The sequence below is a fragment of the Acipenser ruthenus genome, unplaced genomic scaffold, assembly GCF_902713425.1.
Source record: "Acipenser ruthenus unplaced genomic scaffold, fAciRut3.2 maternal haplotype, whole genome shotgun sequence".
In the NCBI taxonomy this organism is placed as follows: domain Eukaryota; kingdom Metazoa; phylum Chordata; class Actinopteri; order Acipenseriformes; family Acipenseridae; genus Acipenser; species Acipenser ruthenus.
Window position 1 is genome coordinate 29789 of NW_026708499.1, and position 12712 is coordinate 42500.

General features: G+C 45.7%; 2 protein-coding genes across 2 annotated transcripts in view; one reads left to right on the forward strand and one right to left on the reverse strand.

The window, feature by feature from the left end:
• Nucleotides 1-2683: 2683 nt before the first annotated feature.
• Nucleotides 2684-5808, reverse strand: LOC117398643 (microtubule-associated proteins 1A/1B light chain 3C). The gene is made up of 4 exons (XM_059021216.1): nt 5518-5808; nt 4438-4493; nt 3489-3595; nt 2684-3305 (listed from the first exon to the last, which is right to left on the reverse strand). The coding sequence occupies exons 1-4, from the start codon at nt 5576-5578 to the stop codon at nt 3146-3148; spliced, it is 384 nt and encodes a 127-aa protein (XP_058877199.1). The 5' UTR covers nt 5579-5808; the 3' UTR covers nt 2684-3145.
• Nucleotides 5809-9800: 3992 nt separating this feature from the next.
• LOC131733562 (dapper homolog 2-like) overlaps nt 9801-12712 on the forward strand; it is a gene marked incomplete at its 3' end in the record, with an annotated part of 10904 nt that continues 7992 nt past the window's right edge. The window contains 1 exon segment of the mRNA XM_059021215.1: nt 9801-11595. Coding sequence (XP_058877198.1) covers nt 11368-11595 — 228 coding nt within the window.

Genomic DNA, 12712 nt, shown 5'->3' on the forward strand with positions numbered 1-12712 from the left:
CTAGTTGTGTTTCCCCCCCCCCTCGTAAGTATTGACCCTGTTAAGTCTTGGGTTACATACAGTAAACTTCCCTATGATTAGCTCAGAAACTTCAAACACTGAGAGAGACTTCAGTGTAAATTCAACGACAAACGTTGCCACTAGAAGTCTCTCTCAGCGTCTTCAGTGTAAATTCAATGGCAAACGTTTCCACTAGAAGTCTCTCTCGGCGTCTTCAGTGTAAATTCAACGGCAAACGTTTCCACTAGAAGTCTCTCTCAGTGTCTTCAGTGTAAATTCAATGGCAAACGTTGCCACTAGAAGTCTCTCTCAGCGTCTTCAGTGTAAATTCAACGGCAAACGTTTCCACTAGAAGTCTCTCTCAGCGTCTTCAGTGTAAATTCAATGGCAAACGTTTCCACTAGAAGTCTCTCTCAGCGTCTTCAGTGTAAATTCAATGGCAAACGTTTCCACTAGAAGTCTCTCTCGGCGTCTTCAGTGTAAATTCAACGGCAAACGTTTCCACTAGAAGTCTCTCTGTGTCTTCAGTGTAAATTCAATGGCAAACGTTTCCACTAGAAGCCCTTCTCAGTGTCTTCAGTGTAAATTCAACGGCAAACGTTTCCGCTAGAAGTCTCTCTCAGGGTCTTCAGTGTAAATTCAATGGCAAACGTTTCCACTGGAAGACACTGAGAGACTTCTAGTGGAAACGTTTGCTATTAAATTGTGTGTTTTTTATAGCTCTATATGTTAAAGTTACCCTTGGTAAATTAGCTGTGTGTACAGGTACATAAACACTAAGGAATTTATAATTGTTTTGTTTTCTCTTAACAATAATACAATTTAATTTTTACTTGTCAATAATTTGTTTGTTTTAACTATTTATTGTAAACTTATAAACACCCAAATAAAATGTGAAAAAAAAAATTGAAACTACTAAGCCAAAGTGTAAAGAATGTGATCTTTTTAAAGAAAAAATCATCTTTCAGGGCTGGGAATCAGACTCCTATCGCACAGCAGTGTGATCCAGTCCAGGTTTCACTGCTACCAGCTTGATCAGCCCCCAGTGTGTCTAGCTAACAAGCTCAGATGTGTCTGATTATTAAACTCCCAGTGAAAGCAGGACTGGATCACAGCGCTGTGCAGCGGGAGTCTCGCTCCCAGCTCTGCTGTTTTCTGAAGTTCAGGGTTTCCCAGCCCGCTCGCTCGAATGTTTTCTCTGGTTTGTGAGACGAACGCGTTGCCTTAAACAGACACACACAGCGGCTACTGTGTAACATTAAAAAATAAACGATTTAAGAAATAAGCAAACACAAATAAATTTAAACGTATTTTAAAATTCCTACCTGGTGATTATTTTGTTATTTATTTAACTTGAGTGGTGTTCTCTCCTCTCCTCTCTCTCTCTCTCTCTCTCTCTCTCTCTCTCTCTCTCTCTCTCTCTCTCTCGTCCTGCAAGTCCAGCATCATAGACAAAACATGGGACTGATTCACCTGCCATAGCACTGTCAAAAGCACACCATGGGACTGATTCACCTGCCATAGCACTGTCAATAGTGGGGGTGTCAGGATGTGGTCTAATTGATAGGAATGAATTTATATATATATAGCCCTGCCTATTTACCGGCTCTAAATGTAATGGCTATAATTGGTATTAATGTAATCTGTTTATTCTCAGAGAATAGCACCCTCTGCTGTCAGAAACTAGTACTGCTTCTCCGAACCCTCAGGCTGCAGTTTAGCCCCATCACTTGCTCTGCTCTCCACAAGATGGCAGTATTGCATCGCTTTAGCACTGCCACTGTAGTACACCGCGAAAAGGTCATTGTGTGGGTAAGTTGCTGTACCTCTTTGTGGCCACGGATGGCGCCCTTTCCCAGGACAAGAAAATTGTTGCAATTGCAGAAATGTGTAGGTATGTATTTAATTGTCTTAACTGTACTGAGATCTGAGAACTTGGAGTGTTCGTGTTGAAAGTTCCACGATGGTGTGAAGTGAGCGGAGTCTATCTATAGGGAGGCGACACCTACCTGTCAATCTGGCAGCCAGCCACTCGCCCAAGTGTTCAGATGTGCTTACAACCTCGCTCCCTGCATTCTGCACAGCACTGTGATCTACACAGCCAGGCATTCAGGAAGGGAGCGCTGACCATCTTTAAAATCCATTCTCTCGCCTCTTAGCTTTATTAACAGGATCGCTGGCCCCTCCCTTTAAAGGAGCGCTGACCATCTTTAAAATCCATTCTCTCACCTCTTATTAGCTTTATTAACAGGATCGCTGGCCCCTCCCTTTAAAGGAGCTCTGACCATCTTTAAAATCCATTCTCTCACCTCTTATTAGCTTTATTAACAGGATCGCTGGCCCCTCCCTTTAAAGGAGCGCTGACCATCTTTAAAATCCATTCTCTCGCCTCTTATTAGCTTTATTAACAGGATCGCTGGCCCCTCCCTTTAAAGGAGCGCTGACCATCTTTAAAATCCATTCTCTCACCTCTTAGTAGCTTTATTAACAGGATCGCTGGCCCCTCCCTTTAAAGGAGCGCTGACCATCTTTAAAATCCATTCTCTCGCCTCTTATTAGCTTTATTAACAGGATCGCTGGCCCCTCCCTTTAAAGGAGCGCTGCCTGTAAAGTTGTGGCTGCTTTTGTTTTGTAGTGTTATATACATTACTTGATTATATAAGAGAGACGCATACGAGACATGTAAAGTTAAAAAAAAATGTGTTTTTTTTTATTTTCTGGTAGTTTTGGGTTTTTTCTGCAGGTACAACATTTGACCAGCCAGTGGCGCTGCTTGCAATACAAAAAAATAAATCACATTCAAGGAAACTACAGCTGCACCAGCCTGCCACCAGGAGGCAGTGTAGGGCCTCCTCTCTATCCCAATGGCCCTGCGTGCAGCATTGACTAGGAGGAAGTGACATCACTTGGGTAGCTTTAAGCAATTGCCTTGCCCTGGAAGTGACATCATTTGGTCGCCTTTCTGGCGTACCCCAAAAAAGGGAAGTGAGTTCATTAGTTTGCCCCGCCCCCACACACAGTGACAGGAAGTGACATCACGGCATTAAAAGAACGCGAGATTACACAGGTTTGGCTACGCAAGGCGCGGTGACGCGGTCTTGTTGACGGGAGGCGGGTCCCTCCCTCTCAGGTGCAGGAAGTGATGTCAGCCGAAGGTTTCCTGCGAGGCGTAGGTGACGTAGAGGAAGCCGTCCTCGTCCTTGCTCTGGGAGTAGATCTGCGCCATCGTGAGGCTCAGGCTGGCCAGCGAGCGGCGATCAATCAGCAGATACAACGCCTGCGTCGCACCCAGAGCCATGCGGCTCCTAGAGGAGAGGAGGAGAGAGAGGGAAGAAGAGGATAGAATAGGGGAGGGGGAGGGGGGATAGAGGAGAGATCGAGTTAGTGCTGTTATAGTGTGTTGCTCCAGCAACACATTTGCTCCCATTGTATTATAAAATCAGAAGAAAACTCAAGATAAAAACGTGAGCACTCTCTCTCTCTCTCACCTGATCAGACTCATGAACTGACACATCGTGAGCTCCTGCGGGACGAGGAATTTTGTTTTGTCCAACAGGGGGAGCACTCTCTCCTTGCTGTAGCGCTCCACGATGACCTGCAGCCGAGGAGTCGAGGGGGGAATTCAAAATTTAAGTTTTTCTGTTCAGTCTCTGGAAAACTACAAAGCGCTGGGTGTGGAATTCAATATGTTAACAAGGGAACATTATTCAGCAGCTTTCATTGGACTCTGTGAAGCTGAGGGAGTTCATTCTATATAGAGGGGGTGGAATTCAATATGTTAACAAGGGAACATTATTCAGCAGCTTTCATTGGATTCTATGAAGCTGAGGGAGTTCATTCTATATAGAGGGGGTGGAATTCAATATGTTAACAAGGGAACATTATTCAGCAGCTTTCATTGGACTCTGTGAAGCTGAGGGAGTTCATTCTATATAGAGGGGGTGGAATTCAATATGTTAACAAGGGAACATTATTCAGCAGCTTTCACTGGACTCTATGAAGCTGAGGGAGTTCATTCTATATAGAGGGGGTGGAATTCAATATGTTAACAAGGGAACATTATTCAGCAGCTTTCATTGGACTCTATGAAGCTGAGGGAGTTCATTCTATATAGAGGGGGTGGAATTCAATATGTTAACAAGGGAACATTATTCAGCAGCTTTCATTGGACTCTATGAAGCTGAGGGAGTTCATTCTATATAGAGGGGGTGGAATTCAATATGTTAACAAGGGAACATTATTCAGCAGCTTTCATTGGACTCTATGAAGCTGAGGGACTTCATTCTATATAGAGGGGGTGGAATTCAATATGTTAACAAGGGAACATTATTCAGCAGCTTTCACTGGACTCTATGAAACACAATTAGTTTAATTCTATAGGGGGGGTTGCAAATCTTTTGACCACAGCTACACATTCAGACAGACAGACAGACTCACCGGAAGTTTGTTGGGAAATTTTGATCTCACGGTAGTGACTTCATGTTGTCTTGTCGCTGCGGGGGGGGGCGGGGCGGGGCGGGGGGTGGGGGGGGGAAAACAAAAATCGTTATATCAACTACTGTATAATTAGGACCGCGAACTTCATATCAATCATGCGTTATTATTAATGAGTCATTTAGCACGCTTAAACAAAGCGACTCGCAGAGACTAGGGGGGGTGAACTCTGCATCATCAACAACTGCTGCTGCTGCTGCTGCTGCAGAGTCACTTCCAATAGGAGCTCGTTTGTTTTACGTCTCATCTGTAGGACGGAGCACAAGGAGGTGAAGTGACTCGCTCAGGGTCACACACACACACACACACACACACACACACACACAGAGTCAGTGGCTGCTGCAGAGTCACTTTCAATAGTAAAATATGTATCATATTTGAAAACGTTGAATCCCATTGTAATAGGCGTCTGGTATTAATATCCACACGACTTGTGCGATTAGAAATGACTCGCAGGTATCGAGTGAAGAACAGAAATGCATGACGTGTAAAATATTATTGCTTTGAAACGATACAGCCGTATAGGTGAGGCTCTAGTGGAAAGAAGCGCGGAGGAGCCGCGGGATTGGACCGGACTTGCATCTCGATGTGATCGATCAACGGGGATTCTCTCTATTATCAAATATAAGAAGAGTCCAGCATGCAGCGAACAGGTAGTTCCGCTTTCTAGTTATATTAAAAATGCATAATATCTTTAAACACAGTTATATATATATATATATATATATATATATATATATATATATATATATATATATATATATATATATATATATATATATATAATTACAAAGCTGAACGACTTTTATAATAAATTATATTTTTAATCATTTAAATTTCTGCGCATCCAAACAAAACAGAAAATTGTACATATAGAGAGAGAGAAAAGAGGAACATAATAATAATAATAATAATAATAATAATAATAATAATAATAATAATAATAATAATAATAATGATAATGGTAGTATAGGAATGTATTCTGAAATGCGCGGTGAGTTTAAGAAGCAGCGCGATGCTTACCCAGAGATTTTCTTTGTTTGAACGGCTTCAGCAGCTCCTGCGACCTCTCAAGCGGCGGCATGCTGTGCGCTTCAAGGCGGGGGGCTCCCTGCTCACAGACGGCGGCTGCTGTGCGCTTCAAGGCGGGGGGCTCCCTGCTCACAGACGGCGGCTGCTGTGCGCTTCAAGGCGGGGGGCTCCCTGCTCACAGACGGCGGCTGCTGTGCGATGCTAAGGGCTGCCGATCACCTCTCTTACCCGTCCTCTGCTGACACAGTCCCGCTAGAAGCTCCTGCCCTAGCCGGACCTTTTATAAAACCACCAGCCCCCCCAAACACTCCCTCCCTCCCTCCCTCCTCCAGTCCCGGCTTGTTCAAACTGAACAAAACCGGCTTGGCTGTCGGACCAGACCCCCCCCCCCAAGACTCGGTGTGATAGTGTCTTACACACACACACACACACAGACAGATACACACATACACTGACACACACACAGACACACACTGATACACACACACAGACACTGACACACACTGATACACACATACAGTGACACACACACACACACACAGACACTGATACACACATACACTGACACACACACAGACACACACTGATACACACACACAGACACTGACACACACTGATACACACATACAGTGACACACACACACACACAGACACTGATACACACATACACTGACTCACACACAGACACACACTGATACACACACACAGACACTGACACACACTGATACACACATACAGTGACACACACACACACACACAGACACTGATACACACATACACTGACACACACAGACACACACTGATACACACACACAGACACTGACACACACTGATACACACATACAGTGACACACACACACACACACAGACACTGATACACACATACACTGACACACACAGACACACTGACACACACAGAAGCTGATACACACAGACACACACACACAGACACTGACACACACGGATACACACACACTGACACGCACACACACACTGACACACACACTGATACACGGACACTGACGCGCACACACACACTGACACACACACTGATACACGGACACTGACGCGCACACACACACTGACACACACACTGATACACGGACACTGACACACACACTGATACACGGACACTGACACACACACTGATACACGGACACTGACGCACACACACACTGACGCACACACACACTGACACACACACTGATACACGGACACTGACGCACACACACACTGACGCACACACACTGACACACACACTGATACACGGACACTGACGCACACACACACTGACGCACACACACACTGACACACACACTGATACACGGACACTGACACACACACACACTGACACACACACACACTGACACACACACTGATACACGGACACTGACACACACACACACTGACACACACACACACTGACACACACACTGATACACGGACACTGACACACACACACACGTTTCGGACGAAAACCCTTCTTTATGTGGAAAGAAAATAATTATTGACACACATATATTTTCTGCACTGAGTTCACTTTCCTTTCTGTGCGTGTGTCCCAACGTCTGTGTGTGTGTGTGTGTGTGTGTGTCTGTGTGTCTCAATGTCTCTGAGTGTGTCTCTTTGTGTGTGTGTCAGCGTCTCTCTTTCTCTCTCAGTGTATGTGTGTCTCAGTGTGTTTGTGTGTGTCTCAGTGTGTCTCTTTCTCTCTGTCAGTGTATGTGTGTCTCAGAGTCTGTGTTTGTGTCTCTGTCTCTCTCTCTCTCTCTCTCTTTCTCTCTCTCTCAGTGCGTGCATCAGTGTTTTTCAATCCATACTTGCAACACCACAAGCCTACCAGCAGGGCGCGCTATTGTATCACCCTGTGAAAAACAGGTCAAGGCGCCTGACGGTGTGGGGCTGTGAGCACGGTGCGCGGTTACAATCGGCTGAACCGCAGCGGACCCTGTTAATGATCTTCCGGCACCAGATCAGAAGATGCGCGCTCTGAACTAACCACGAATGAGCACCAAGCAGCGCTATCGAAGGGCAAAAGGGCGGTCTGTTATTGCCCCGGCCACGTGAGTGAAGGACTGGCAGCAGGCAGGCAGAGACAGGCGTGCATCGGGTCAATCTCGCTTTTTTTTTAATGATTTATTTAATCATAAATATATGTGAATGATTGATTTTTTTAGGCGGTTTACATACGAGGATACCGCAATGCCCACAATCCCACGCTGCCTTATCGTATGGCATTTACTGATCCTATCGCTGGCCTGTTTACTTCGCATTAGTCGCTGAAGTGTGTCCAAGGAGTTCAGAAACCGACGCGACATGAGTTTTATTTCAAAGATCAATATTTGTTCACGTATTCGACCAGAATATGGGAAAGCATCGGGAAGCATTGTAAAGCACAGAGAGGTCTGGTAAAGCATAGGGAAGCATTGTAAAGCACAGAGAGGTCTGGTAAAGCATAGGGAAGCATTGTAAAGCACAGAGAGGTCTGGTAAAGCATAGGGAAGCATTGTAAAGCACAGAGAGGTCTGGTAAAGCATAGGGAAGCATTGTAAAGCACAGAGAGGTCTGGTAAAGCATAGGGAAGCATTGTAAAGCACAGAGAGGTCTGGTAAAGCATAGGGAAGCATTGTAAAGCACAGAGAGGTCTGGTAAAGCATAGGGAAGCATTGTAAAGCACAGAGAGGTCTGGTAAAGCATAGGGAAGCATTGTAAAGCACAGAGAGGTCTGGTAAAGCATAGGGAAGCATTGTAAAGCACAGAGAGGTCTGGTAAAGCATAGGGAAGCATTGTAACGCACAGAGAGGTCTGGTAAAGCATAGGGAAGCATTGTTAAGCACAGAGAGGTCTGGTAAAGCATGGGGAGGCATTGTAAAGCACAGAGAGGTCTGGTAAAGCATAGGGAAGCATTGTAAAGCACAGAGAGGTCTGGTAAAGCATAGGGAAGCATTGTAAAGCACAGAGAGGTCTGGTAAAGCATAGGGAAGCATTGTAAAGCACAGAGAGGTCTGGTAAAGCATAGGGAAGCATTGTAAAGCACAGAGAGGTCTGGTAAAGCATAGGGAAGCATTGTAAAGCACAGAGAGGTCTGGTAAAGCACAGGGAAGCATTGTAAAGCACAGAGAGGTGTGGTAAAGCATAGGGAAGCATTGTAAAGCACAGAGGTCTGGTAAAGCATAGGGAAGCATTGTAAAGCACAGAGAGGTCTGGTAAAGCATAGGAGAGCATTGTAAAGCACAGAGAGGTGTGGTAAAGCATAGGGAAGCATTGTAAAGCACAGAGAGGTCTGGTAAAGCATAGGGAAGCATTGTAAAGCACAGAGAGGTCTGGTAAAGCATAGGGAAGCATTGTAAAGCACAGAGAGGTGTGGTAAAGCATAGGGAAGCATTGTAAAGCACAGAGAGGTCTGGTAAAGCATAGGGAAGCATTGTAAAGCACAGAGAGGTCTGGTAAAGCATAGGGAAGCATTGTGAAGCACAGAGAGGTCTGGTAAAGCATGGGGAAGAATTGTTGCTGGGAGTTGTGTTGTTAAAATGTGAAGCTGAATTAACCTGTAGCCCTGAAGAACTGTCATATAAGATGTTGTTTGTGTGCCGCTCACGGTACGGGCGTGATCAGCGGCTTCATAATAAGCCTGTACTGGGAACATGTGCCGCGAATCGGCTGAATAACAGTGATGACAATGCTGCGGTTTACCTGCACCGAGCTTCATTGCGCAGCTTGCAGGCGTTACCGTTTGAAAAAGCAACGACACGTGACCTCGCTAATCGATGCCTGTGTGTTTGCTTCGTGTCAACAGTCCCACCTCTACCTGGCTTGTTATTTATAAGAGCGCTTCGTGCATTTCAATTTCACTTTCGACCCGGATAGGTATAATGCCGGCCGAGTTCGAGGAGTGTGTTCCCTTCCCCCCCTCTCCCCTTCTCCCCTCTCCCCTTCTCCATACCCCCCGAGCGAAGCGCTACGTAAAAGACCGATTAGATGCCGATTAGCGGGGGCGCGCCTGCTGTCGTGAAAAAGGGTTCGAAACGCACGGCGCGGCTGTGACGTCAGGAGGCCACGCCCCTCCTCGATTTCTAATACATTAACAGGGTTGTAATTACAGTGCTGGCAGTCGCTACAAATTGGGGGGGGGGGGGGTCGGTGTTGCGACGCAGGGGTTCGGGTGACCTCCCCCAACCCCCTTAATCTCCCAAACTCCCAATCTCCCAACCCCCAACCCCCAACCCCCAATCGCTTTGATCCGAGCAGGAATTGTCTGCTGTCAGATCAAAGGGTCCGTTTCCAGTCATTACTGAATCGCTGCAGGCGACTGTGGCACACGATACGCACTAATTAAAAAGAAAAACAAACAGTGTGTGTGCCTCCTTTCAAACACACACAGAGAGAGAAACACACACACACACACACATATAATAAAACAAAGTCTATTTATATAATGTCTTAAACTAATTGCATCGCGCACGCAGGGGTGCCTCGGTTTCTCTCCCTGGTCTCTCTCTCTCCGGTCTCTCTCCCTGGTTTCTCTCTCCGGTCTCTCTCTCTCCGGTCTCTCTCTGGTTTCTCTCTCTCTCCGGTCTCTCTCCTCCGAAGCATGTTTGAGGACCAAGGGCCGCTTGAACACACAAGTTACTCGTTTTCACGACCGGTTAACACCTCATTAACAAACTCTTCAGCAAGTCAGTGCGGGTGTTTCCCGTTCGTGGACCGAATATGCCTGCCAAGCCTGAAGGCTTCTGGGAAACGTAGTTTTTTCAAGCAAATCGCTGTTGTCACAAAATATGCTGAGAAGAATTATTATTATTATTTAGCAGACACCTTTATCCAAGGCGACTTACAGAGACCAGGGTGTGTGAACTATGCATCAGCTGCAGAGTCACTTACAACTACGTCTCACCCGAAAGACGGAGCACAAGGAGGTGAAGTGACTTGCTCAGGGTCACACAATGAGTCAGTGGCTGAGGTGGGATTTGAACCGGGGACCTCCTGGTTACAAGCCCTTTTCTTTAACCACTGGACCACACAGCCTCCTTAATTATCCTGAGGATGACGTATTGACCTTGTTTGACGTCACCACACCGTCTAAATAATGCAAACCCCAATATAGTGACTGTATAGTCACGCTGCGGGCGACAGACAGACAGACAGACAGCGGCTATATTTAGTTAATATATAATCAAATTATTCAATAATAATAATAATAATAATAATAATAATAATAATAATAATAATAATAATAATAATAATAATAATAATAATATCTGTTCAGTAAGCTGTGTTGTCAGGGGTAACGATCAAAGTCCGAACAATTATTTTTTTCAAAAAAAATATTTTCTTGTCTTTAAAAAATAGTTTCCTGCAGACTTTTTTTTTTTTTTTCAATTGAAGTGAAAAAGTCAGGGATCGTGTGACGTAGCCCGTTTGAAAACTTCCCACGACCAATCGGAGCCGTGGATTTAGCATTCCCTTCCCCCAGAGAGAGAGAGAGAGAGAGAGAGAGACAGAGAAAGAAAGAGAGAAGCGAGTTGATTCAGCCCAGTCCCTTCGTTGCGTGAGCCGAGCGAGCGAGCGGAGAGAGAATTAAAACATAACAACAGCCACAAACGACGGCGATCATTCGCCAAATAGCTATTGATCAATCGATCAGTTTGACTAATTGATCGATTGCTTCCAAGGCGCACAGACCTAGTATTACGAGTCTAATTGATGAATTCACAGGGACTCTGCATCCGGCAATACTAAGCATAGCTACAGGTGGTTACTTTGCAATAGTGAGTCTGCAGGGAGAGAGGGAGAGAGGGAGAGGGAGAGAGGGAGAGAGGGGGAGGCGAGTTGGAGAGGGAAATGGCGAGTCGCAAAAGTGTCCTGAACTCACCGTGGTCCGGGAACGAGCGCGTCCGGATCGGCGAGCGCTTTCAGGCCAGTCTGGCTGGGATAATCGAGCTGGAACTGTTGAAGTCGAAGCACTGGGAGAGAGTGGAGGCGGCGCTGGGACGAACCGGGAACCAGTACGGAAAAGAGGGAGAGTGCGGGGCTGGAGAGTGCGGGACTGGAGGGCAAAACGATGAGCAGGTAACGTCATAATAATAATAATAATAATAATAATAATAATAATAATAATAATAATAATAATAATAATAATAATAATAATATCTGTCCAGTGTTTAAAACTCGGATCGCTAAGACCGCTGAGAGTGAAGATTGCTCTTGTAATAATTAGCAGTATTGTGCATCTCTTGCAGTCTGTGTTGACAGTCACTCGAGTGCGAGTCCGCTCCGTGTCATTTTGCATGTTGTAATGACGTTGTGAATCGGCACGCGTGTGTGTGTGTGTGTTGAGCTAACGGGCCGTGTGGACGTGTTTTGACGGTCGTTATGAAGGTGTGATATCGTGACGCGGATGTTATTAAAGGTGACAGATACACACAGACCGCCTTCACAACCGCTCAGCGACACGCAGGCAAATGAATATTTTTTTCTCTCTTTTTTTCTTTATCTTTCTTTCCTTCTTTTAAATTTCTCCTCCCTTATTATTTTCACTATCTCTCTATCTTTACATCTCTCTCCCTCTCTCCTCCCTTATTATTCTCTCTCTCTCTCCTCTCTCTCTCTCCTCTCTCTCCCTCTCTCCTCTCCCTCTATCTCTCTCTCTCTCTCTCTCTCTCCCTCTCTCCTCTCCCTCTCTCTCTCTCTGTCTCTCTCTCTCTGTCTCTCTCTCCTCTCTCCCTCTCTCTCTCTGTCTCTCTCTCCCCTCTCTCCTCTCTCTCTCTCTCCTCCCTCTCTCCTCTCTCTCTCTCCTCTCTCTCTCTCTCCTCCCTCTCTCCTCTCTCTCTCCTCTCTCTCCTCTCTCTCTCTCCTCTCTCTCTCTCTCTCTCTCTCTCCCTCTCTCTCTCTCTCTCTCTCTCTCTCTCTCTCTCTCCCTCTCTCACTCCCTCTCTCTCTCTCTCTCCCTCTCTCTCCCTCTCTCCTCCCTCTCTCTCTCTCTTGTTTTTCTTTCTCTCCTCTGCTGTCTCGCCGCTCCTCTGTTTTTGAAGGATGATCTCACGCTAAACCCGAGAGGCTGAAATAACACGACGTGTCTGTAATGACTGGTGAGGGTCGTGCGCGTCCCTCCGGAGCTTCAATACGGAGCCGGCCTCTATTATTATTATTATTATTATTATTATTATTATTATTATTATTATTATTA

What these genes read in the sequence shown, in the direction of transcription:
- LOC117398643 (XM_059021216.1), bottom strand. Translation starts at nt 5,578, where the DNA reads ATGCCGCCGCTTGAGAGGTCGCAGGAGCTGCTGAAGCCGTTCAAACAA. An exon ending in CAAACAAAGAAAATCTCTGG is followed by an intron (nt 4,494 to 5,517) that starts GTAAGCATCGCG and finishes CCCCCCCCGCAG; the next exon opens with CGACAAGACAACATGAAGTC. An exon ending in CAGTTCATGAGTCTGATCAG is followed by an intron (nt 3,306 to 3,488) that starts GTGAGAGAGAGA and finishes CCTCTCCTCTAG; the next exon opens with GAGCCGCATGGCTCTGGGTG.